Raw genomic sequence first — 27,357 nt, forward strand, 5'->3', positions numbered from 1 at the left:
GGGTTCACATCTTCAGTCATTAAAAAGGTGATCACATGGAGAAACTGCTCAGAGGAGCACACTTCAAAGTGAACACCTTGGTTGTAACCAGTGGTTCTTGCAGAAGGTGATCTAAAAAAAAAAAAATCTTTCGGTGTATAGTGTTTGTTACTAGTTGATGATTTTTAGCCCATGAAATGTTTGATGGATAAACAGGTTTAATGATTAATTAATTGTGTAACACATTAAACTCCAGAAAACCATCCTCTGTATTTGTTCCTTTGCCTTGTAGGAGACATGGGGATTTGTCACTGCCGCAGTGCTAAAAGTTGTGATCTGGAAGATGGGGCAAGCTGCTTTCGGGTGAGTGTATTCACCATATGAGTGCATCTTCAGGGCCCATCACAAGGGGCAGCTGGGGTAACTATTTCCTGCCCCTTCCCACTTTTGCTTATACCCTTCTACAAATAATACTGTTTAGGCATCTTGCAGTTTGATATAAGGCTACATTTCCCCCAATTTTTGCTTTTGGTGACCTTTACCCAAGAATATTTTGCACATATTTAAATTCTTACCTGTTGTTATATTTACGTGGTTTTTGCCTTTTTGTTCGTAGATCAAGCTTTATTTATGATACTCCCTGGAATTTGGCATTGACATACTGAGGTGTGGATGAAATGTGGTGTGTGTGTGTGTGTGTGTGTGTGTGTGTGTGTGTTGGGTTTTTTTTTTTTTTTTTTTTTTTTTTTTTTTTTTTATGCATTTCTTCTGTGGAAACACATTTTAAAGTGAACCTCTCAGGTCCAATATACACCCAGAACCACAAGCAGTTCTAGGTGCATATTGCGAATCCCTGTTTCACCGTCCCGGTATCTAGTGACATAGAGATCTTTAGAAATACTATCTATCTCATGCTAATGGCCATGGGGACTAATTGAAAGGGTGTTCTAGCTGCCCATATGTTAGTACACTCCTGTGGGTGTCGTAAAATGCTATTCAATTCCGCATCACCAGCAGTGCCGCGCATACCTGTGTTCGCTGTTACCACGATTCTGAATGCCGGGCACTTCCAGTCATGTGCAGTATGAAGCCGGGTGTATGCGTCCCGACTTCATAGAGGTCTACTACGCGTGACCGTAAATGCACTGTATTCAGAAGAGCTGTCTCAGCGAACACAGGTACACACATCACCGCTGGTGGTGTGATGCTGAATTGAATGGCCTGTTAGCACACCCTTGTGGGCATACTAATATACTAAGAAAGTGGCTAGTCGTGGGATATAATGCCCTTGGGACTAGTCCGTGTGCTCATTAGCACATTATGAAGCCTCTTTAGAACTACATTTTTCTAAAGATCTTTATCTATGCTAGTGTATATACGGATGGTTAGGCAGGGATTAGCAATATGCATCCAGAACTGCTCGTGGTTTTGGGTATATATTGTACCTGACAAGTCCCCTTGAATAAAAAAAAAAGCATGTATGGGTTATCTGCATCTAATGCAAGTCTGTGGAAAATCTACACAGAAAAATGCTGAATATCCACAGGAGAAATTGACATTCTGCAGATCTGAAAGGTGCACTGCAGGTCATTTCATGCTGAGGAGAAGCAACAGTGGACAGGAGATCTCTAGATATAAATCCCATCCACTCTACGGAAACTGTAAGGCTCCTTTCACATTGCGTCTTACCTTCCGCTCACAGGTCCCGTCGGAGCATCCGTCCGAACCGCCCCCTCCCCCACTCTGCAAAGCGTGTTCCGGACGCATACGCCCGACAGGGCCATTCACTGTTATGGAGCGCACTGCATTAGCGTGTTTTTTTTTTTTTTGTTTTTTTTTTTTATGTGCCATATTTTTTTGCATATATATGTTTCTGCAGATGGACACCCGAACATAGTCCACTACGTTCGGGTGTCCGTCTGCAGAAACGTGTGTGTGTGTGTGTATATATGCAACAAAATGGCACAAAAAAGAGCACACGCTAACGCAGTGCGCTCCATAACAGTGAATGGCCCTGTCGGGCGCATGCGTCCGGAACACGCTTTGCAGAGTGGGGGAGGCGCAGTTCAGACGGATGCTCCGACGGGACCTGTGAGCGGAAGGTAAGACACAATGTGAAAGGAGCCTAAGATGCTGCATTTTTGATGCAGAGAAAACTGTGCCAAAGGCTTATTGAAAGAACGTAACTGAAAAGTCTCTCTCTCTCCCAGGGGCATTGTCTGTCTTTCTTCTCTTTGCGTTCCCACCCCCCCACACTTTTTTTTTTTTTTTTTTTTTTGTTTTAATTATATGGCACGGTTTGCTGTCCATAGCCCCTGTGTTGTACAGTATTGTACTCTGTCAAAGAGCTTGTTCAGAGAAGAGGGGTGGGTGTCTCTTAGATGCAAGTGCACCTGCTGGGTGTAGGGTGGGGGCCGGGGATTGGGTTTGTTGTCACCCGCTTCACAAACAAGGATGTACCTTTATGTCCCTGACACGTGAGCTTGCATCTTTCCTTGTATGTCTGCTGATCAGATCAGCCAGCAGGCAAGGGTGGATCAGAGATCCACCCGAGCCTGTTAACTTATTAGGTCAGTCTGACGTGGCGGTGGGAATATTGCCATTCCTTGCTGGCATCAGTGGCCCTTTGACATAATCACGGGATGCTGATGGGCTGCTCCATTTAAAACTTACATTAATAATAGATTTGGTATCTGTGTTCGGAAATAATGCCCATACTATCAAAAGATAATTTAATTAATCTGATCGGTAAAGGAGAATATATATATTTATCATTATTATTATGTATCTACAAACTTGTACTGACTTGTGGAATCATACTGCCAGGTCAGTTTTACTGTATAGTGACTGTAGGAGCTAAATTTAAGCTGGTTATTGCACTCTCTTGGCAATTTCATTTTATTGCTTCCGTGGCCCCCCCCCCCCCATTCCCCCCGGGGTTTCAATCACTATATGGGAAAAATGAGGGATGTCCTTAAAGCACAACTCTACACACAATAAACCCAAACCCTCAACTAGCTATATTGATAGAAAAATAAATGTTTTGGCTCTTGGAAAAAATATAAAAAGGGAAAATCGCCCGGCGGTGAAGGGGGTTAAGGCTAAGCTGCTTCAGGAAACTGTGGCACCATGGCTGCAACGTGTGACTATAATCTTACAGAACCACTGTTCCAGAACACATCTGTATCTGGCCTGATCCTAAAGGGGAGGGGTATGGGGAATTAAAGGTCACTTTTTCCCTATCTACTATATAAGCATCTTCATTGCCTTGCTATAACACTTAGGTAGCTGTGATTGGCCGTAGAAGAGCTTGGCTATGGTAAACTCTTGGTAGCATACAGTCTCCTATTGATATGCCCTTTCTGTTCTTATTTTAAGGTTAACAACGTGAATGACAATGGAAAAAATGTCTGCTCAGGAATCATGGAGCTTACAGAGACTACTCTAATTTTTCATATTAAGAAAGGAGGTTTTGTGAAATGGCCTTACATCAGCCTGATGAAGTACGGCTATGATGCCGATCTGTTTTCCTTTGTCTCTGGCAGGAGATGTCAGACGGGAGAAGGTAATATTGGTCTATAAATAGAAAAAAAAATAAAATCTGTTGGGTTATGTGCAGTTGTCGTCTTAAAGAGATCTTGGAATGGAAACTGAGCAGAACCTTACATTTTTGAGGAGAATTTGGAGTTTCCACTTCAACCTCCCTCATAAAATAGATTTTTGTCCAGGTAGTCTATCCTAATCTCTTTGCGTAGAGAACCTGCTCTTGGCCAGTATTACCTCTGTTTATAAAGTCCATGCTGAACAGTCTTGTGATCTGGTTACGTCACCAGTAATCCTGGTGTAATTATTGTTAAGGACACCAAAAGCCAAAGTTCAACTTTTTTTTTTTTTTTTTTTTTTTTTTTTTTTGCATTCCTAGCTAGAAGTTAAAAGTTTACACTATAAATCTCCAGGCTCTAACAATCAATCACACATCTAGAACTTGAGGGCTGTTCACATTGAACATGCTATGACTGGTAAAATGCCAGGTTGGAAATCGGACCCTATTATGGTCAATGGGCTCTGTCATAGACAAAACGATTGAAGGCACTCCAAAACTGCAATGTGAACAGGTGCATAACTGAATATGACCTAAAATGACAGTTTGTACTCTGAAATGTAAAGTATGTATGTATGTATGTATTCACTATAGCAGGTTCCTACATGCCCATATGACTCGCCCGCCCCAGGGCCTTGGGTGACTGAGTCGGGCCGGACTAGTCTGGGGTGGTCAGCGGTGGCGGGGCCCGACTACATGACCCTGGTAGAGTCAATTAAATGTGGTGGTATGGGGGTAGATGATAAAGTTTTTATATAAGATTTGTGACGCCCCCTGTGGTAATTTGCAGCTATAGAGCCGCAGCTGCTGGAAGGGACCTCCGGGGCTGATGTTATGGCAGCTGAGGTGTTTCTTGCTCTCCACAGGTAGAGCAGGTACCCCAGGGCAACCTTTGGTGGTTAGTAAAGTCTATGGCGTTTATTGATGTGGTGCAGGATAAAGCAGACGACACAGGGCTTGCAGTTAAGACGTTTACTCACTGTTCAGTTTCAATGCTGCAGCTGACCGGTTACCCACGGAATGCCAGGATCCGCTGTCAGGGACCTCCGCCGATCCTGGATAGTTCAAGGGTCAGTACCTGTGCGCCCCTCAAAGTGTCCTGTCTGGCTGTCTCACTAGCGCAACACTGCACTTGGCTGTCCTGCGCCTCCACCACAGGGCCTGTCCAAAAGGTGGCTGACCTAAGTTGTATCTTGCTTCCCTTTGCAGGTGGTCTGTGGCAGGTTGTGGCCTTGGGTGCCTGCAACGATCTCCGAGGCATTCGGTTTCACTAAAAGTAATGTCTTTCTTCTTTCAGTTTAGGGACCGTCCCTGTATTGCAGCCGGATACCTCCACCCGGTATTCTAGTGGAACAGGGCCACGGGACTTTCGTACTTCCGTGGCACCCTGGAATCTCTTCTATCGGTGTCACCTGGGCCTAGCAAGACCCCAGGATCTCCACCAGGAACCTCTTTCTGTCTCTGTCCTCTCTGCTGTCCTCTCCTGACAGCCCACCTCCTCACTCCTCGACTCATCCTGACAGACTGCTTGAACTTACTGGTTCCCCGCTCTACTCCCTGACTCCTCCCACACTCTCCCTGGTAGGCTCCACCCCCTCATGGACCAGTGAATGGGACTTAAGGACCCATAACCAGGCATACTGGTCACTACTCTCAGCATTAATGGAGTGCCTGCCTTTAATCCTGACCCAGTGTGACCTACCAATTGGTGTGTGCAGGTTTTGTCTGTGAACCAGTAGATCCAGTAGATTACCCCATTCTTACCCGGGATGGGATACCACACCTCTGGCTGAGGTGCAGTACCTCTGTGGTGACGGAAGCCTCAGGGGCGCCACACATACGCAGGAGGTTTTTAAACCAAACTGAATTTTTGCCCCGGGTGCTGGAAAGCCTAAGTACACCTCTGGCTATAGGTACCTCACATGCCGATCAGATTTCAATGTTCCTTACTTAGCAGTGTAGTCCTTACACCAGTGACTTATGTAGTTACTTTTCGATTCAAATTTTATTTTTTTTTCACCCCCCCCCCCCCCCTCTTCCCCTCTGTCTAGGGATCTTTGGGTTCCGATGTAACCGTGCAGAAGAGCTCTTTAATTTATTACAAGTATGCATGAATAAGAATCGAATAAGTGTAATCTCTGATACGGATGGTGGCTCTCCTGTAGGTAAGTGCTAAATGATTGCTTTCTCCCTGTCACTGCAATTGAGAATTTTCCAAAGTTGAACGAAAAGATCTGAACTCTTAGGGCCCAATTTATTTAATTGTATAATATCTTATTTTTGCTCATTTTGTGGTTTAATTTTTTAAAGATTTGAACTGTGAGTGGTGTTTAGGGGGGTGTCACGGAGTCCTCCTCCCGTATCACACAATCAACAAGGCGAGAGTTGAGTGAGCAATCCAAAGAATATTTATTTATTCCAGGCAAATCATACGGTCCATAAGAATTTACCACACAGAGGGTAAAGTAGTCCAGTAATGGGATAAATGTCCCAGGAGGTTAATCATAAATCTCCAGCAGTACTTTTCCAGGGGAAATCGGGGCTTTTCAGTCTCTTTGGGGTGTCAGCCTCTCCCTCAGAGGATCAATCTTAGGCCGGTGTTCCACTTGCGTTTGTCTCACGTGTATCTCGCACGAGTTTTACGGTGCATCCCCCCCCCCAGCACGGACTCATACTCTTCTCACAGGAGCAGGTCAGTTGCATGCTTCTCTATGCAGCTGACCCGCTCCTATGAGTGGAGTGAGTCCGTGACTGGTGATGCACCGCGAAACTCACGCAAGATACACGTGAGGCAATCGTAAGTGGGACACTGCCTTACTCCTTCTCTCCTCCTGCTCAGCCAGGCTGAATAATCGCCAGGTAAACAGTTTGGGTGGATTCCAGGCCTTCCTCCCCCAAACCTAGGGACAAACACTGTAGGGGGTGAGTCCCAGTATTTGGAGAGCTGGGGAGTAAACCATAGATAGTCAAGAAATGGGGCTTTAACAAAAAGAAAGCAAATGGTAACTGAGGTAAGTTAGTTAACTTGCAGACATAAGAGATACACAATGAATGGAGCATGGCTCCTAAAATATGAACCTATACCCCCCCCCCCCCCCCCATATTCCACAATCACAGAGGTCATGGCTGAAAACCATCCCAAAAATCTATCATAACTTGCTCCATAAGTGTTGTAAAATTTAAACCAAAATATATACCCGTTGTGATCCAAGCATGGTCCATGAATGATGTGCGCACATCTTACTCCATCGCACCCTGGATTAAGACTGGCATACTAATGCTAGTCCCAATGAATCATCCCATTTATCTCCGGAAATGTGTTCTTGTTGTTATGACCTTGTGGGCGTGGCTCTATAACTGCTTGTTTTATGCTACTGAATTTCATGTTGCATATTGGTCTTTATCAGATGCTGAACAAAGTTTCCCATACCGGTATGAGACCTATCCCTCTTGCCCAGCAACCTCCTTCATCTCATCTACTCTGAGGCCAGAGCCTATTGGAAGTGAATTAATCACTGCTCCATCTTCCACAAGAAATTCAGAAGTGAGAATCAGTTCATTCTTTGCCAGACATGTAGTCTTCATTGCCTTTTTGACATTTTACTTATTTTATTTATTCCCTCTAGATCTGCACAAATCCTGAATGTAACAAGGTGAACAGTAAAAACGGATCTCATTTGCGTCTACAGCCTAAGACTTCAGATGGTGGCACGAGTCAAATGTCTATGCAAAGCTTTCTTGTTGTAGAGGAGCATCATGGACTTCAACTTGACAAAGCTTGTATGGTTAGGAACATGATAAAAAATGAGGAGATGGAAACGTTTGATAGTATACGATCTGAAGATTTAAATGGAGTCATATGGGACACTGGCTATGACAGTGATGACCGTCGAGAATTCTCCTGTTTACAAAGAATGGGGTATGAAAATGTTCCAGTTATTCCAGGATCGTGTCTTAGGTCCCGGAGCATGTTGGTTTCATTCACCAGCTCAGACTCACGAAGCACTGATGATCTAACGCAAGATATATTGGGATGTGTAGGTAGCCGGGCGTCTACTCCTTCAATCTTTGAGGAACGTTATAATTTTGAGCAAAATATATGCACCATGAAGGATGACAGCTGTTCATTGCGCACAGAGAAATTGTGTTCTCCGAGAGGTTCCAAAATGCATCAAGACAGAGTACCCTTCTATTTTAATTTTGATGTCAGGCAAGCCTCCATGGAATCAAAAAGTCTCAATTATATCCAGGTCGAGATGGAAAGTGGTTGTGACTCAGACAACCCTGAAACACCTCAAAGTCCTGATGTACAATGGAACACGTGCCACCAGTCTCAGTTTTATACAGAAGTAGACTTGACAAAAACCACAGCTTTGTCACTTATCCAGAGAAACTGGCCCAACGAAGAGGGCACTAGGAAAACTAGACATAATGGAAATCCTATCCCAGTTTGACCACCTGGTTCACTTTTTAACCATAGATGTAGACTTAAGCAAAGCTTTTTCATGATTTTAGTATGTAAAACTTAGACTTTTCCTCTATTGTTGTGGCCTTCACACATGGGAACCTAGAAATGAAACGGCAAGGGCACTCTTGCACTTCTTGGTGATCTGGTGGCCATTAAAAATTCACTAGAATAACTAACTTTTTTTTTTTTTTTTTTCTTTTTTTTCCTTCCTTAATTAAAGCGATTTAACTAGGTCATGGATCCAGTTGGTTACACTATGACATTTAGTCACTTGCTGATATAGAGAAAATTGAGACTTTATTCATACATTTTTGGTTAGTATTTAGACCAAGCGCTAAAACTACTGACTCAAGTTCTAAGTATTGATTTAACGCAACCATTAGGGGAGCCTTCTAGCCATCAATATTCCCACCAGGAAAAGTTGTAAGGCCGCCTGTAAAACTTATCAATTTGTGTAATGTTAATCCTGTAATTCTTGTGCCACCAAATGTCAGAGGGTAACCCAAGCCTTGTACTTCATTTACCTTTTTTATAAAAAAAAAAAATCCTAAAAAATGTACACTGACCATTAATTGATTGCTAAGAATTGCTACAGCTGATGTAAAGGTATATTCCCAATACTGTCCTTTTTTACTATCGATACTTCAAGAGTGGCTTCACACATGGTCAATAGTCATATATGACTAATTGCCCTGTGGCAAATGGCACACATCTCTGCTCCAAATTGTCCAATTCCAAAATAGTTATTAAAGGTACATGTTAAGTGGGGAAACAAAAACCTGAAGCAATTCCTAGTGAAATACGTGCCTTCTTGCCAAGTGGTTATTTGCTAGGTGCTCGGCACATTATTGCGTGGTCACACAGTTGCGTGCACGTTCCCACCTGCTTGTTTATCCTCTTTCTCTTCTTTGGCTCTACTGTCAGAGCCAAAGAAAGGCTGGTATGGATGGTGGGAAAACAAGCAGGTGGGAATGTGCACTTAGCTGTTTGGGCACACCATTATGCGCCTGGTTTGAACACCATGCTGTGCTATCAGTCACTTCAAAACATCCAAATAAACATTAGAGGTTAATTTCCATGAACTGACCCTCCATGGGTTTCCTGACCAAAATTAGTCAGCCACATAGGTGTATATATCAGATGGTTAGATTAGGGTCATGAGACTCATGCCTGGTCTGTGCATTGTGGTCCAAGCTGTGCGACACTCCTGCCTCTCTGCTGACCTGTGACAGCCTTTCTCCCTTTACAGGGCTGTGGCAGAGACCTCCTGTGAACAACCGCTTCAGCTAGTCGCTGACCTCCAAGGGCTCGCAATCAGCCATGAGACCAATAATTGGCTGTAGAGGTTACATGTTTTAGATGGGATGTCTCCACCATTGTTGCACTGTAGATGGAGAAATCTTGGCATGGAGCATCATTGGCCTAACAGCTGTTATGTGCTTTATTTTTGTAACTTTAAGGGGTTTTCCAATCTAAATCCAAAAGTCTGCCGTAATTATGCGACTGCAAATTTATAAATCTTAACATCACAATCACTGAGGATTAGCCGGGTTCAAAGTCAGGAACAGTGGCCACTAGTAGGCGATATGCAGACACCTTGACACATTCCGACTAGAGGGGCATGGCCTCGCTTAATGCAAGTGTATTGAGCAAGGCCACCGCCTTCTAGTCGGATTCTGGCTGGGAGTCTGCATATTGCATACTCCTCACCACCGTTCCTGGCTCTGAAACCAGCAAATCCTCAGTGCGCACAATGTGAGGATTCATGTGGCCGCAGGCTTATGGATTTAGACCTAACCACCACTTTTTATTAAACTAACAAACCATGTACTTGGGGCCAGATTAATGAATTGATACTAGTTTTTAACGGTTTTCAATTGCAGATGTGGCAGTGTGTAAAGCACCCTTATGTGCCTTTCCTTACCTCAGTCTTGGACAAACCCTTTTAGTGATGTCATAGAATTTTTAGACGAGGCAATATTTTTTTTTTTTTTTTTTTTTTTTTTTTTTTTTTTATGCCATGATACATTCTACTCTGCATAAAAATACAAGCTTATATAATTAAGTGCATGTCTCATTAGGAGGTTATTACAGAATTGTATTAGAAACTTTATTTTTTTTTTTTTGTACTATATGTTTTTGATTAAAATCAGACTTTGGCTCTGTTTAACAAATGCACAGCCAGAAGACGCATGATGTTTTAACCAACATTTCAGTGTAAAGTTTGCACTGTTGATTTGTGATACCCAAATCTTGTCTGGTTACAGTTGTGTTCTGAAGTGTCACATGACCTTTTTGTTGTCTATTATTGAATTTGCATTATTTCTTACTAGTTACAAACTAAATGTGTAATTGAATGTGGTTAATAAAGCATTATTGTGATTTACAGTGTGAACATTTTCTTTCCTCACAGCTTAACGGATGAATCCAGCTTTACATTTCACTGGATTTCTATGATTAATAAATAGAAGAAGTTTTATATTTATTCTCTTTCTATTTTAGTTACTGGAACCTGTCACATTCAAACCACAAGTGCCATGAATCAAAACCTGTCTGTACAATACGTTAGTCACACCAAATTTTGTGTGTGTTTGTCAGCTTGAGTGGGCTTTAAACGCAACGACATCACTAACTATGTCGTTGGGGGGGTCACGGAAATCGTGAAGCACATCCGGCCTCATCAGCGACGTCGTTGCATGTAAAATGCACGAACTACCGTTAACTATCAAAATTGCTCAACTGATCATTGACACGTCGTTCTAATCCCGAATATCATTGCTATTGCAGGACGCAGGTTGTTTGTCGTTCCTGAGGCAGCACACATCGCTATGTGTGACACCGCAGGAACAAGGAACTAAATTGTACCTGCGGCTGCCGGCAATGAGGAAGGAAGGAGGTGGGCGGATGTTATGGCCGCTCATCTCCGTCCCTCCACTTCTATTGGGTGGTAGCTTAGTGACACCGCAGTGACGTCACACGAACCGCCCCCCTTTAAAAAGGAGGCGATTTGCCGACCACAGCAACGTTGCTAGGCAGGTAAGTACGTGTGAAAGGTGTTAGCGATGTTGTGTGCTACGGGCAGAGCTTTGCCCATGATGCACAACCGACAGGGGCGGGTGCTTTCACGAGCAAAATCACTAGCTATGCTGTGTGTAAAGCCCGCTTTAGCCTCTTGGCAAGCTCTCGAAGGCCGGTGTCCCACTTGCGATTACCGCATGTATATCTCGTGCTTGTGTGACGGTGCAACACCAGTCAAACTCTCACACGCTGCTCAAAGGAGCTGGTCGATTGCATGTATCTCTATGCAGCCGCCCTGCTCCTGTGAGCAGAGGTGAGTCTGGGACGGGTGATGGACCGAGAAACACGCGCCAGATATACGCGCGGTAATCGCAAGTGGGACACCGGCCTAATCTTGAGACTAGGACAGTGTTCTGCATATGCTGACCCGGTCTATGGACGTACAATATATCACAAAAGTGACTACACCCCTCACCATATTTTTAGTAAATACTTTATTATATCACTGAAGATCTGACACTTTGATACAATGTACAGTAGTCGGTGTACAGCTTGTATATCAGGGTAAATTTGGTGTCCTTTAAATAACTCACATACAGCTAATAATATCTAAACCACTGGCAACAAAAGGTGAGTACACCCCTAAGTGAAAATAGACAAATTGACCCGAAGTGTCAATATTTTATGTGGCCAGTATTATTTTCAAGCACTTCCCTAAGGACAGCCAATTTTGTACAGAATACTCAAGCCACTTTTACAATTCTGTCTAGTGTCACTTTATGAGGTTATAACTCTGGAATGCTTCAGTAGATCTAAGTGATTCTGTGGTTGTTGTGTGGTTTTTTTTTTTTTAAGTGACATTGTAGTTCATGATAGTCATAAATTTAGTAAGTGTGGGGTTTTTTATTTATTTATTTAGAAAATTTCACAATTTTAAAAATGTTAATTTTTTTTTTTCCCTTTTTAAACCAGAGTTGTCAGACAAAATAGTTAATTAAATTTCCCTCATGTCTACTTTTATATCAGCGCAATTTTTTTTTTTTTTTTTTTTTTTTTTTTTTTTTGGGCTGACTTCACATTTGAAGTGACTTTGAGTGGCCTAGGAGAAAATGCCACAAAGTGACATCATTCTAAAAACTACACCCCTCAAAGTGCTCAAAACGACATCCAAGGAGTTTATTAATCATTCAAGTGCCTCACGGGAACTAAAGTAATATGGAATGAAGAAGACAAGATAACTTTACCTAAAATGATTGCTCTAGTAATAATAATAATTAATTTATTCAGTTATATAGAGTTATTAATTCCATAGCGCTTTGCATACATTGAGTACCAACTTATTCACTTTTTGAACAAGTAACATGGAACTCAAAGTTTGTTACCAATTTCTTCTGAGCATGCTGATATTCCTCGTGTTCAGAAACCTTTCTTTGGACAAATGAGAGGGCTCAGAACTGAAGCGGCAATATTTGAATTTTGGAAAGCAAATTTGGCAAAAAAAAAAAATATGCGGGCACTATGTCTTATTTGTAAGGCTCCTAAGGTACCTAAACAGCAGAATCCCCCACAAGTGACCCTAGTCTGGAAACTAGACACCTCAAGGAATTAATTTAGATATTTGGTGGGAACTTTGAACCCCTAGGGGCTTAACAGAATTTTATAATGTTCAGCTGTAAAAATAAAACAAATTACAGTTTTACTACAAATTGTTACTTCAACTAAGTAGCTTTTTTTTCACAAGGGTAGCAGGGAAAAAAAGCACCAAAAAATGTATTGTGCAATTTCTCCTGAGTATGCAGATACCTTATTTGTGCTGGAAATTAACTTAGTGGGCATGGCTGGGCTTGGAAGGGAGGGAATACCATTTAACTGTAAAATTGGCTGGCATCATTAGTGGAGCTCCTGAGGTGCCTAAATAGTGGAGTCCCCCCCCCCCCCCCCCCCCAAGTGACCCCATTCTGGAAGCTAAACCTCTCAAGGATTTTATACAGTGGTATAGTGAACATTTTGAACCCACAAGTGCTTCACAGATTTTGATAACCTTAGGTTATCATATTGAAATTTATTTTTTTTTCCACAAATCTTGATTTAGCACAAAATTTCTCACTTTTTCAAGAGGAAACCTTAAAAAGTAGACCCTACAGTTTATCTAATTTCTTATGAACGCAGGGATACCCCACATGTGGCCAAAAACATCTGTTTGGAGAAACAGGGGGGCTTGGAATGGAAGGAGCACCATTTGAATCTTGGAAAAACTGAAATAGACTGCGGGCATCATGTTGCATTTGCAGTACCCCTAAAGAACCTATACAGCAGAAACCCCCACAAGAGACCACAATTTGGAAACTAGACCCCTCAAGGGTTTTTTCAGGGGTATAGTGAGCATTTTGCTCTAGCAGCAAATTTCTCATTTTTAGGCTATGTGCCCACAATCTGGCGACACTGAGTCTGCGGAAATGTGAACGTTCTCTGTTGTGAATGTCAGTTATGCTTTTGCTGCTGTGAGGCTTCCTCTTGTGGCAAGGAATGGTTTGGACAGAGACCAGGTGTGCTGGAGCAATGGGCATTTCCATTGCTAACTCTCTGCCTATTTAAAACATGGCCTCCTAGCAGGCTGAGCTGGTTATCATTGTCCTGTAGCTCTCCAGCCTTTTCATCTTGCTTCTGACCACATTTACCCCAGATAAGTGCATGGTTCTTTCTTATGATGTTTTTGTTCTTATCTGGGTTGTCAATTATTGTGGTTGTTTTCAGTTTATTTGCATGCAGGAATCTTCCCTCTGTTGCTTTGCTGGGAAGCTCCGTGCAGCTATGTTTGGAGTTTTGCTCCTATAAGTCCATGTGTTTGTTGCTTCTTGAATTTGTAATTGTTCCTGTTTTCTGTTCATTGGTTTGACAAGAGCCTCTGATATAGGACAGAGTGCAGATCTGAGGACCTTTTTGTACTATCAGGTATTTGGGTTTTTGTAGGGTTTTTCTCTGGCCACCATCAGCCCCTTTCCTATCCTTTCCTATTTAGTCAGTGGGGCCTCACCTTTGCCAATCCTATCATCCATCTGTGTATTGTATTTTCCTATATCACCGTAGTCTTTGAATGTGGGGGGCTTGCTATACCTTTTGTGGTCTATTTCTGAGGCAGAGATTTATTCATCCTTCATTCCTTTAGGATAGCTAGTTCTCTGGCTGGGTTCACGGTGCATAGGATGTTAGTTCACCCCTCAGCTACTTCTAGTGTTGATGGTTAGTAAGGGGATGGCGGCCAGATTAGTTGCCAATGCTCTTGTCACCTTTTGCCAATGATCTAATGTGATCTTCCATGGTTCCGGATCATAAGTTTTCCATGGGAGAACGCAGCTGCCTGTGACCACGATCCAGGTTCGGGCCACTGCTGACTTTAGCTCTATTCTCCCTGCGGAGAACTCTCATCTCCGTAGCAAAAATTGACATGCTGCAGCGCCAGACGTCAGTTTATGCTGTGGAGAAAATAAGCACAATGGGCAGGAGATTTGTAAAAATCCTTCCACTATGTTTCTACTGTACAACAGCATTTTGGATGCAGCGAAAACAGTGTCCAAAACGCATGAAACCCTAATTGCGGGCATGCGGCCTAAAAAGCTAGGATGGATGGATGCATTGGTAGACAGACAGATGTGAAACACATATATAATCTCCCACCCCCTGCATATTCTAAGGTGGCATCCTTTAGTGACTTTCATGTGGATTTAAACCGTATTTAGCCTTGTATTTAGCCAAAAAATGAAATAATTAAAAAAAAAACAAACAAACAACAAACCAATGTGGGGTCCCTCCATATTTTTTTTTTTTTTTTTTTTTTTTTTTTTTTTTTTTATAGCCAGCTAGGGTAAAGCAGATGGCTGCAGCCTGCAAACCACAGCTGGCAGCTTTACCTTGGTTGGTGATCCAATTTGGAGGGCAGCCCAGGCTTTTTTTTTTTTATATAATTTATTTATAAATAAAAAAAAAAATATAGACAAGAAAAAAAATGTTATTTGAAAAAATACTCCCCAAAACATTCCCTTGTTCACCAATTTATTAAAAAGACAAAAAGCAACAAGCAAATCTGGTCCGCTGTAATCCATTTTGGAGGTCCCACAAAGACTTTGTGTTCCAGGACATGGGGTTATGCTCGGAGAACATATCCACAATTTCCTGGAAGTGCAGGCACTCCATGTGAGGAGTGTGAGTGCAGTGATACTGCACTCACACTCCCTGGGTCCACAGCAAGCCAATCTGATCCTGCAGCAAGCTGTTTCCCGACGCTGCAGAAGGTAACCGGGGAGACCGGTGGGTGACAGCCTCACATGGTAGCCTGGGAGGACATTTCTGTGCCATCTGCCATGTCAAATGGCACAGAAATCAAAGAAGAAAGATGAATGTGGTGGGAAACCACTCATGCGGCGGCCATTTTAGATCGTCGCAAGGGGGACGGGGACCGGGAACATGGAGGGGGGTTGAGCAGACTTTGGCCACACCGGGGAATGGAGGAGGAGATTTATCTCCCATCTGACGTGTTTTGATTATGCCAGATGGGAGATTAATCATTTTTTGCCGACGCTGTGTTAACTTTCACGTCGTCACTGTTAGGGCTGCTTCTCACTTGCGAGTTTCTCGCAGTAGAGCAATGCGAGAAAAACTCGCATTGGAATCGGACACATGTTAGTGAATGATTGATTCAGCTCGCATTTGGGTTTTTTTTTTTTTTTTTTTTTATTTTTTTTTTTTCTCAGTCCAAATCGGACTGAGAAAAAAAATCGCGGCATGCTGCTTTTTTGCGAGTTTCTACTGCGAGTCTCTCCAATGCAAGTCTATGGGAGCGTGTAAAAAAATTGGATGTCACGGGACGGCACTCACACCATCCTAGTGACATCCGATTAATAAATACATTTCTCGCATGTTTCCTAAAACACTGGAAACGAGTGATGTCTCACAATGTCTGTCAATCACTATTCTCTGTCAGTCGGTCTCTCCCTCTCGGTCTCTATTCTCTCTCTGTCGGTCCGTCACTATCTCTGTCCCTCTCTCACAGTCTGTCGGTCATTTTCCCCTCCTCTCTCATACTCACCGTTCCCCGATCCCCGGAGCGGCGCTGCACGGCATTCACACTGCTGCGGCGGCTTTTACTATTTTGAAAAAGCCGGCCGCTCATTAAACAATCTCGTATTCCCTGCTTTCCCCTCCCACAGGCGCCTATGATTGGTTGCAGTGAGACACGCCCCCACGCTGAGTGACAGCTGTCTCACTGCACCCAATCACAGCAGCCGGTGGGCGTGTCTATACTGTGCAGTGAAATAAATAAATAATTAAAAAAAACGGCGTGCGGTCCTCCCCAATTTTAATACCAGCCAGATAAAGCCATACGGCTGAAGGCTGGTATTCTCAGGATGGGGAGCTCCACGTTATGGGGAGCCCCCCAGCCTAACAATATCAGCCAAAACACTGAGTGAAAGTCCGGCTCACTGAAAAAGGTGCTCAGGGGAAATTACATGTAATAAAATATAGAAAACCCCGGCACTCAAAGATGAAACTAGGAATAATGGTTTTATTCAGTTTTTTATTTGTTTTTTTATTTGTTGACGTTTCGGCAAAAATTGCCTTTTTCAAAACTAAATAAAGAGATAAATATATATACACAATTATGAGTACCATAAATACGTAAGATATTATCAATCATATCAATATGAATCATGGTAAAATCATATATACCTAATTAAGTCCTGGAAATAATTTTGTCTTGTGAGGAATATCGTTGGACTTGACAAGGATATTTATCTAAAGTAAAAGCCCATATATTAGATACAAACAAAAGAAGAAAAAACTTTTTCCATGAATATAAAGGAATTCTCCATATATATACCAAGATCTCCCCATAAAAAGAATGGTATCTAATAACATAATATGGCATAATATATCTATGGGGCAAGGGTAGAATTTGTACATAAACAAGAAATAGCAAAGGAGTACATTTGTATATAACAATAAACTGATTACATTACCTTAAATGGCATAAAAGTAGAAGATCCTAGTGAGGATATAGGAAACAAGTGCCACAAATAAGGTAAACTGGAAAGTTTTACCATTTTATGCCATTTAAGGTAATTTAATCAGTTTATTGTTATATACAAATGTACTCCTATGCTATTTCTTGTTTATGTACAAATTCTACCCTTGCCCCATAGATATATTATGCCATATTATGTTATTAGATACCATTCTTTTTATGGGGAGATCTTGGTATATATATGGAGAATTCCTTTATATTCATGGAAAAAGTTTTTTCTTCTTTTGTTTGTATCTAATATATGGGCTTTTACTTTTAAATACTTTTACGTATTTATGGTACTCATAATTGTGTATATATATTTATCTCTTTATTTAGTTTTGAAAAAGGCAATTTTTGCCGAAACGTCAACAAATAAAAAAACAAATAAAAAACTGAATAAAACCATTATTCCTAGTTTCATCTTTGAGTGCCGGGGTTTTCTATATTTTATTACATGTAATTTCCCCTGAGCACCTTTTTCAGTGAGCCGGACTTTCACTCAGTGTTTTTGCTACCGTATTTTTGGCCTGAGCTCCTGACGTACCATATCTACTGTGAGGCAAATCCCGGGATATGAAGATGAATTATGACTCCAGTCATAATCCCTCATCACTCCCTGGCAGTGCCCCCTCCCTTCTTGTTCTCAGTGTTCCACTTACACCTCCATGGCCATGTCCTGTGATATGGAAATGAGGTGGTGTGGGAACAATGGACACAGGATGACTCCCTGCCGTCACCCTGTAACAAGAGTTGTATCTCATTAGCAAGGCTATGGAACTAGCTAGACAGAACGACTCCAGTAAAAAATGGTTCATATCTCGCAAGCCATATTTCCGATAAATACGGCAACCATAAAAATGGTGTCTCCGCATGCGGACGATGCCGGCACACCCTTTTTATGGGAGCAGGACATTGGGAAATGCCCCAGGCGTGATATCAGCCAATGTGGAACTAGTAGACAAGTCATGAAACCTCTCATTCTGTAGCTAAATTCATAACTGTCACAATGAGAGCATTGGCGTCCGCCTACGACGCTCCCAGGCCAAGTTATGGCCATATTCCATGTTGTGGATTTTGTCCATAACTCCAGCCAGGGGTGGAGCAGTGCTCCCTCTGAGGTCACTAAGGTAGGAGGGGACCTGGACTTGCCCAGGTTGATAACCCTACTTCGGCCATTTTCCAGTGTTCTTTCGCTGGGGGTCACGTGCAGGAAACATCTGCGGGAGTTCCTAGAAACCTGGTCTACAGCGCCCCCCTGTGGCCAGACGCACAAGGTAACTGATTGAATTGCATACCTGTTGTAAACCATGCTTTATCTGTAACTGTACTCTGACATATGTATATTCTGTAGATTCCCTATTGTATATATTGTAGTTTCTAGTGTGCTTTAGGCTGATTAAATTATATAATTAATCTTGGGCTGTTCTGTTATCTCGATCTTGAATCCCACGTCTGTGTGTTCGGCTAATAGTTACCGTGAAGCGGTTGGTGGCAGCGAGTTGTGCCAAGGATTATTGTGGGGAGGCCAGTGAGATTCGGGGAGATTTTTATATATTCCGCCCGCGGAGGTCGGGGGAATATATACCCTACTCTCACCGGGGACCCTTCAATAATCGGCATAAGTAGTATAGCGGCCTCCTTGCTTATTGTCGGGCAATTCCATAATTGGCCTGACTATAAGAGGGGCGCTAGAGAGCGCGTCACGTGCTCTGTCTGTCGGTCGGGAGGTATAAAGGAGGGGTGACCCCCACTTGTTACCCCCCGATTGTGACGTACTGGTAGCCAGCGCGGGGGATTTCTGAGTGACCCCCCCCGGTGGTTTGTGACATATTGGTGGCATAGCGGTGGGATCGAGATAATAGTGTGTGTGAGTGTGAGACCCATACTCCCAGACACTAAAGACTGCCTGCAGCAGCTGTGGCTGCTGGGGTCTTCAGACTAGCTCAACACTAGAGTGTCAGAGTGCAGATACTGTAAGGTGTGTGGAGGCATCAGGTGTCAGTTCTGTGTCAGTGACCAAAAGTCTGCAAGAATGGCTGATGGCACCAGGAGCAGAGCTATGCAACTGGCCAATGCTAAGGCAGGAGCCGAAGAGAGGGAGGACGGTGCTGTGGACAGCAATGAGGAGGTTGCCCACGAGTCCTCCAGGAGCTCGACGCCAGAAAACCGTTCTGCCGAGGACATTGCACAACCTGGCAATTATGGACAAGATGAGGAGCAGCTCACCCAAGGTTCCTCAACGAGCCAGATGCCAGCCCTCCGCTCTGCAATGGACAGTGAATCACCAGGCTCCGCAGCGGGCCGCAGATCACCACGTGCCATTCCACCGAGCCTGGGAGGCTCGGATAGCCTTCTTCAAATGGCTATGGCCCTTCTCCAGGCTGGAGACCAGGAGGGCTACAAGGGACTCCTGGCAGAGCGCAGGGCAGAGCGGCAAGCAGCGCGTGAGGCTGAGGCTGCGGAGCGGCAGGCAGCGCGTGAAGAGCGCCAGGCAGAGCGTGACTACCAGCTGCAGCTAGCTCAGCTCCGGCCCTCATCAGCCACACGTGACCTTCAAGACACCAAACTTCCAAAGGTCCGTGTTGAGGACTTCCCAGTGCTGGAGAAGGATGGAGACTTGGACTCTTTCTTGACTGCTTTTGAACGGACTTGCTTGCAGCACCATCTGGACAAGGACCAGTGGGCCAAATACCTGACCCCCCGTTTAAGGGGTAAGGCCCTGGATATCCTTGGGGACTTGCCTGCTGAGGCAGATCAGGGCTACGACACCATCAAACGGGCCCTGATCCAACAGTACAACCTCACTCCGGAGTCCTACCGCAAGAAGTTCCGGACCCTGCAGAAGGGACCAAAGGACTCCTGGGCTGACCACCGGCGGGCACTTGCCCGAGCTGCCGACCACTGGACCCAAGGCCTGCAGCTTTCCACCGGACCAGAGATCCTGGACTTGGTCATCACGGAGCAACTCTTGTGGAACTGCCCTGAGGATCTCCGCCAGTTCATCCGAGACCAGAAGCCAAAGGGGTCCACGGCTACAGCTGCCCTTGCCGATGACTACACCAACAACCGGGCCCCTGAGGCCAGGAGAGCGGCCACCAGCAGCACCTGGAGAGGGGGTAAGATGAATTCTGCGACTGCCCCACCTGCCCCTAGACTGCAGGGGGTGTCCCCCTCAACTCCCCTCTCCAGGCCCGTGGCGGAACCAAGACGGTGCCACCAGTGCAACCTACCTGGACACTTCAAGGCCATGTGCCCTCAGCGTCCCAAGGCCCCGGCTCCGTCCCCGTCCCAAGGGCCGCCCAAGGTGTATTGTGTGGGTGGGGGTGGTGGTAGGTCCCTGGACAGCTTCCAACCTGTCACCGTCGGCCGGTCTGTGACCATAGGACTGCGAGACAGCGCCTCGGAGGTGACTCTGGTGCGGCCTGAGATGGTGTCCCCCCAAGACTTGATCCCTGGAAAAACCCTCGCTGTCTCCGGGATTGGAGGCACTGACCCGGCGCTGCCTGTTGCTGACATTTATGTGGACTGGGGCGCAGGGCGAGGGGTGAGGGAGGTGGGGGTAACTGATCGGATCCCCGCAAACGTGCTACTTGGGACAGATTTGGGGCAGATAACCTCCCAGTTTGGGCCCCAACCAAGGGCTGAACCTTCAGCCCGTACTGACATGCCTCCGGACAATGTTAATGTGTTATCTATGAATGATGTAAGGGAGGAGGGAGTGAACTCTGATATTTCTGCTTGCATAGACACCATAGACACACACTCAGCTGCAGCTGTGACAGGGGAGGGGGTCAGAGAAAGGTGTGACAATGCCTCTACAAGTAATCAGCCTGTGAGCTGGGATCTGCTGCCCTCTGCAGGGATAAGCAGAGAGCAGGGTGCTGCAGGGGGAGGACCAGTGTGTGGGGTGGGGGCTACCACAGCAAATGTGGGGTCCCCAGAGATTTCACAGCGGGGTTCTGTTGCTGCAGGAGGGGAACAGGCAGGTGAGATTGGGGCCGGTCCAGGAGCGGAAGTGCTCCCAGGTAAGATCTCGGTGCATGGTTCCCCCACAACCGGGGTGTCAGGAAGCCAGGTCGGTCTGCCTGAACCGGCGACTTGGTCAGGAACGGAGGAGGAGCAGGCACGACCCACGGTCGCAGCGGCTGTGGCCGCTGTCACCCGCAGTGGGAGTGCTGGAAGCCAAGGGGCCTCCCGGAGGTCCGATAGCTCTTCCCCTTCTGACCAAGTGGCAGCCGAGTCAGGTGGAGGCCAGGACACAGGTCCCGGGGTACTGACTGAAGATGTGACAGTCTCGTCGATTCTGGCCACATCTAGTCAGGGGTTTCAGGCAGCGTTAGAAGCTGACGACAGCCTGAAAGCTCTTAAGGAGCAGGCGGCACAGCCTCCCTCGGACTCGGACCCGGAGCGAGTGGTCTGGGACCAAGGACGGCTGTACCGGGCCACGGTCCAGCAGGGTTCACCGGAGGCGTGGCCCAGGGACCGACAGTTGGTGGTACCCTATCCGTTCCGGACGGAGTTGTTGCGGATCGCACATGAGATTCCGATGGCCGGACACCTAGGGATCGCTAAGACCAAGGCCAGGTTAAACCAGCATTTCTACTGGCCAAAAATGGGGGCCGATGTGGCTGCCTACTGCCGTTCGTGTGAAACCTGTCAGAGAGTGGGGAAGGCGGGGCCACGCCCCAAAGCCCCACTAGTATCTCTGCCAATCATCGATGAGCCTTTCAGGAGGGTGGCTGTGGATCTGGTCGGCCCGCTGGCCATCCCCAGCAGCTCCGGGAAACGCTTCCTACTGACGGTAGTGGACTATGCCACCCGGTACCCAGAAGCAGTGGCCTTGTCGTCCATTCGGGCTGACAAGGTGGCCACCGCATTGCTGGAGATTTTCTCCCGAGTGGGTTTTCCCCAGGAAATGCTCACTGACCGGGGGACCCAATTCATGTCCCAGCTGATGGAGGCCCTCTGTAAGCAAGTCCAGGTGCGACATCTGGTGGCCAGCCCGTACCATCCACAGACTAATGGCCTGTGCGAGCGGTTTAATGGCACCTTAAAGCAGATGCTTAAGATGTTGGTCGACTCCCATGGGCGTGACTGGGAGCGGTATCTCCCACACCTGTTATTTGCTTACCGGGAGGTTCCACAGGCCTCAACAGGATTCTCACCGTTTGAGCTTCTGTACGGGCGACGTGTGCGGGGCCCCCTGGCTCTGGTGAAAGAGGCTTGGGAAGGGGATTTGGCCACCCCTGGAGTGTCGGTTATCGAGTATGTCATGCGCTTCCGGGACAAAATGCAGGCCTTGACGCAACTGGTACACGACAATATGGCTCAAGCCCAGGCCGATCAGAAGCGTTGGTACGACCAGAACGCTTGTGAGAGGACCTACCAAGTGGGTCAAAAGGTGTGGGTACTGGTCCCCGTACCACAGGACAAGCTTCAGGCAGCCTGGGAAGGCCCATACCTCGTGTACCAGCAGCTCAACCCTGTGACGTACCTGGTCACCCTGGACCCTGCCCGTGGAAGGCGGAAGCCCTTCCATGTGAACATGATGAAGGCACATCATGAGCGGGAGGCATGTGCGCTCCCCGTGTGCAACCTGCCCGAGGAGGGAGAAGCGGAAACCCTCTTGGATATGCTAGCCCAGGTTAGGGCAGGCGGATCCATTGAGGATGTGGAGGTTGGCCACCAGCTCTTGGAGGACCAACGGTCCCAGCTGTGGGCCACCCTACACCCCTTCCGGGGGTTGTTTACCAACCAGCCCGGAAGGACTGACTTGGCTGTCCATCACGTGGACACTGGGGATCATCCCCCGATCCGGCGTTCAGCATATCGGGTCTCCCTGGAGGTGCAGCAACACATGCGCCAGGAGATTGACGAGATGCTGAAGCTGGGGGTGATCCAGGCATCCAACAGCGCTTGGGCCTCGCCTGTAGTTCTCGTCCCTAAGAAGGACCGAACCACTCGGTTCTGCGTGGACTACAGGGGGCTCAATGCGGTCACGGTCGCCGATGCGTACCCAATGCCACGCATCGATGACCTGCTCGATCAGTTGGCCGGGGCTCAGTACCTGACCATCATGGATCTGAGCCGGGGATATTGGCAGATCCCCCTGACTCGCAAGGCCAGGGAACGCTCTGCCTTTATTACCCCATTTGGACTGTACGAGTCCACGGTGATGCCATTCGGGATGAGGAATGCCCCTGCCACTTTCCAGCGGATGGTCAACACCCTGCTCAAGGGACTTGAAGGGTACGCGGCCGCGTACCTGGATGACATTGCCGTCTTCAGTCCCACCTGGGAGGACCACCTAGAGCATCTAGCACAGGTGCTCAGGCGGATCCACCGGGCAGGTTTGACCATCAAGCCGGGAAAGTGTCAGCTGGCCATGAGCGAGGTCCAGTACCTCGGTCACCGGGTAGGTGGGAGAACACTGAAGCCCGAGCCTGAGAAAGTGGAAGCCATCGCATCCTGGCCCACCCCCAGGACCAAGAAGCAGGTGATGTCCTTCTTGGGGACCGCTGGGTACTATAGGAGGTTTGTTCCATGCTATAGTAGCCTGGCAAAGCCCTTGACGGACCTCACCAAGAAGAAGCTGCCCTCTGCAGTCGATTGGACAATGGACTGCGAGACAGCCTTCCGGGCCCTAAAGGACGCCCTGTCCAGCCCGCCCGTGCTACAGGCAGCCGACTTCACGCGGCCGTTTGTAGTACAGACCGACGCCAGTGACTTCGGCCTCGGTGCGGTGCTCAGCCAGGTGGACTCTGCGAGCCAAGAGCACCCAGTCTTGTACCTGAGCAGGAAGCTGTTACCAAGGGAAGTTGCCTATTCCACGATGGAGAAGGAGTGCCTGGCCATAGTGTGGGCCCTGCAGCGTCTGCAACCCTATCTATACGGGCGCCACTTCATCGTGGAGACGGACCACAATCCCCTCAGCTGGTTGCACACCGTCTCTGGGACGAATGGGCGATTGTTGCGATGGAGCCTTGCGCTCCAGCAATACAACTTCACCATTCGCCACAAAAGGGGCCGTGACCACGGTAACGCAGACGGGCTGTCCCGACAAGGAGAGGTCGCGGACGGGCGCACGGGGGAACACCGGAGTGTGCTGCCCCCTAGCGCCCTCAAAAGGGGGGAGGTGTGAGGCAAATCCCGGGATATGAAGATGAATTATGACTCCAGTCATAATCCCTCATCACTCCCTGGCAGTGCCCCCTCCCTTCTTGTTCTCAGTGTTCCACTTACACCTCCATGGCCATGTCCTGTGATATGGAAATGAGGTGGTGTGGGAACAATGGACACAGGATGACTCCCTGCCGTCACCCTGTAACAAGAGTTGTATCTCATTAGCAAGGCTATGGAACTAGCTAGACAGAACGACTCCAGTAAAAAATGGTTCATATCTCGCAAGCCATATTTCCGATAAATACGGCAACCATAAAAATGGTGTCTCCGCATGCGGACGATGCCGGCACACCCTTTTTATGGGAGCAGGACATTGGGAAATGCCCCAGGTGTGATATCAGCCAATGTGGAACTAGTAGACAAGTCATGAAACCTCTCATTCTGTAGCTAAATTCATAACTGTCACAATGAGAGCATTGGCGTCCGCCTACGACGCTCCCAGGCCAAGTTATGGCCATATTCCATGTTGTGGATTTTGTCCATAACTCCAGCCAGGGGTGGAGCAGTGCTCCCTCTGAGGTCACTAAGGTAGGAGGGGACCTGGACTTGCCCAGGTTGATAACCCTACTTCGGCCATTTTCCAGTGTTCTTTCGCTGGGGGTCACGTGCAGGAAACATCTGCGGGAGTTCCTAGAAACCTGGTCTACAGCGCCCCCCTGTGGCCAGACGCACAAGGTAACTGATTGAATTGCATACCTGTTGTAAACCATGCTTTATCTGTAACTGTACTCTGACATATGTATATTCTGTAGATTCCCTATTGTATATATTGTAGTTTCTAGTGTGCTTTAGGCTGATTAAATTATATAATTAATCTTGGGCTGTTCTGTTATCTCGATCTTGAATCCCACGTCTGTGTGTTCGGCTAATAGTTACCGTGAAGCGGTTGGTGGCAGCGAGTTGTGCCAAGGATTATTGTGGGGAGGCCAGTGAGATTCGGGGAGATTTTTATATATTCCGCCCGCGGAGGTCGGGGGAATATATACCCTACTCTCACCGGGGACCCTTCAATAATCGGCATAAGTAGTATAGCGGCCTCCTTGCTTATTGTCGGGCAATTCCATAATTGGCCTGACTATAAGAGGGGCGCTAGAGAGCGCGTCACGTGCTCTGTCTGTCGGTCGGGAGGTATAAAGGAGGGGTGACCCCCACTTGTTACCCCCCGATTGTGACGTACTGGTAGCCAGCGCGGGGGATTTCTGAGTGACCCCCCCCGGTGGTTTGTGACATCTACTATGGCTTCTAATATTTTTTCCTATAATGAAGAAGAATTATCTGCTATTCATTCAAGAGTTACTACTTCTGGTCAATTTCTGTTTACTCCAAGTGAAGAATCCCGGACTAAGGAATATGAACGTGAGTTGAGACGCCAGGTAGCCTTGGAGCTCCACATTATTACACTTGCCGAATATTATAAGGTTAGGAGGATACCACGTGGTTTGCGTGTATCATTGCGACCCACATTGTTTTCTGACAACCAGGACTTCTGTACGACATTCGAACATATCTTGAATAAATGTTCATATGATTTAATGACTCTTACGATTGATTATCTACATAAAGAATTAGCTACTATTTCAAGTCAAATATCATCTATCGAAGGACAGCTATCAAACACATTTTCTCCGACTGATCTATCAGATATGAAGTCCAAAATGGATTCAACCATTTCGGATTATAAGAAAACTCTCCAAGAACGGAAGCGGAATAAGTTTGTACGTGATAAGGAGGATTACAAACGTGGTCAAGTATACAGGTGGCGGTGCAGTGAGCCTCCACAGCGCAGACGTTTCCAGCCCAGGACTGGCTTTTCCTCTTCTGCAAGTTCTGGCAGTGACATGGAATCGCATCAGGCACCTTTTTTAGGACCACGTCGCGTAATTTCACAAAGAAGACGAGGAGGGGGCAGAGGAGATCAACTGTTGGGGGATCGCATGACAACGAGATCACAGGTAGGACGGACCTCATTTTCAATATCTCCTCCTACACCCTGTCCCCCCTAGAGTCTCAGGTTTTACAAAAAGGTTTAACCTTTTGTCCGACCCCTCATTTCGATTCTTTTTTGCTTGAACAAGAATTAAACTAATTTTATAGATCGGTAAGACTCAAGGTTCATTTTAATCAAGGATCTTTAGATCAGAACCCTGTGTTTCCAGACTCTCAGCCTGTTACTCAATTTTCCTTCAGCAAACTTAACTTAACAATGTCCAGTAGTTTCATGCCTCCGAGAACCTACCATCCCGCTGAGACCTTCATTTCTCTCGTTAAATCAGATGTTGACCAATTTGTTCATACTGTTAAAAATGGGGAGTTGCGTATTAAGAAAAATCTTACTCCTGGTGAAACCCAAGCATTGCGGTCTCTTCAGAATAATTCCGCAATTATAATAAAACCAGCTGATAAGGGCGGGTCCTTGGTGGTGATGGACAGGAGTTATTATGTTTCTGAGATTAAAACCCAATTAGCTGATAAATCGACGTATCTACCAGTATCACATGATCCATCTGGAAACATTAAGAAAAATATTTTAGATATGATCCAACGTTATTCCAGTTTAGGAATTATTGATTCTAAATTGGCGACTTATTTGAACAAAGTCAATCCTGTCACTCCAGTCTTGTATACTTTGCCAAAAATACATAAAGATTTGTGGCATCCACCTGGACGACCTATAGTGGCTGCTGTTGACTCTCTGTTATCACCTCTAGCAATAACGCTGGATCGTATCTTATCACCTTTAGTTTCTAAAACTCCTTCGTACTTACGTGATACGGGGGATTTTTTACATCAGCTACAGACTCTCAGTCCGTTCCCACCTGGCTCGCTCCTTATCACTTTGGATGTTAATTCCCTTTATACGAGTATTGACCACTCCCTCGGCATCTCAGCGGCCACTTGGTTTTTGAATCAATACAGTGATTTCTCTTTAGTTCAGAAAGAATTCTGCCTTGACCTTTTGTCCATTGCCCTTCACAAAAACTATTTCCTTTTTCAGGATCAATTTTATTTTCAGATCAAAGGCACAGCGATGGGCTCTAATGTCGCCCC

At 46.1% G+C, this 27,357-nt stretch overlaps 1 protein-coding gene across 1 annotated transcript; it reads left to right on the forward strand.

Moving 5' to 3' along the window:
• Positions 1–276: 276 nt before the first annotated feature.
• On the forward strand, positions 277–10,016 carry LOC142246092 (fibroblast growth factor receptor substrate 2-like). The gene is made up of 6 exons (XM_075319111.1): positions 277–342; positions 3,358–3,544; positions 5,632–5,745; positions 6,270–6,272; positions 6,988–7,124; positions 7,207–10,016. Exons 1-6 carry the CDS (start codon positions 277–279, stop codon positions 8,032–8,034), a joined length of 1,335 nt encoding a protein of 444 aa, XP_075175226.1. The 3' UTR covers positions 8,035–10,016.
• Positions 10,017–27,357: the final 17,341 nt, after the last annotated feature.

The sequence above is a fragment of the Anomaloglossus baeobatrachus genome, chromosome 7 (assembly GCF_048569485.1).
Source record: "Anomaloglossus baeobatrachus isolate aAnoBae1 chromosome 7, aAnoBae1.hap1, whole genome shotgun sequence".
In the NCBI taxonomy this organism is placed as follows: domain Eukaryota; kingdom Metazoa; phylum Chordata; class Amphibia; order Anura; family Aromobatidae; genus Anomaloglossus; species Anomaloglossus baeobatrachus.

Coding starts and splice junctions, on each gene's coding strand:
- LOC142246092 (XM_075319111.1), top strand. CDS start 277: ATGGGGATTTGTCACTGCCGCAGTGCTAAAAGTTGTGATCTGGAAGAT. Junction 343..3,357: donor ATGGGGCAAGCTGCTTTCGG/GTGAGTGTATTC, acceptor TCTTATTTTAAG/GTTAACAACGTGAATGACAA. Junction 3,545..5,631: donor GAGATGTCAGACGGGAGAAG/GTAATATTGGTC, acceptor CCCTCTGTCTAG/GGATCTTTGGGTTCCGATGT.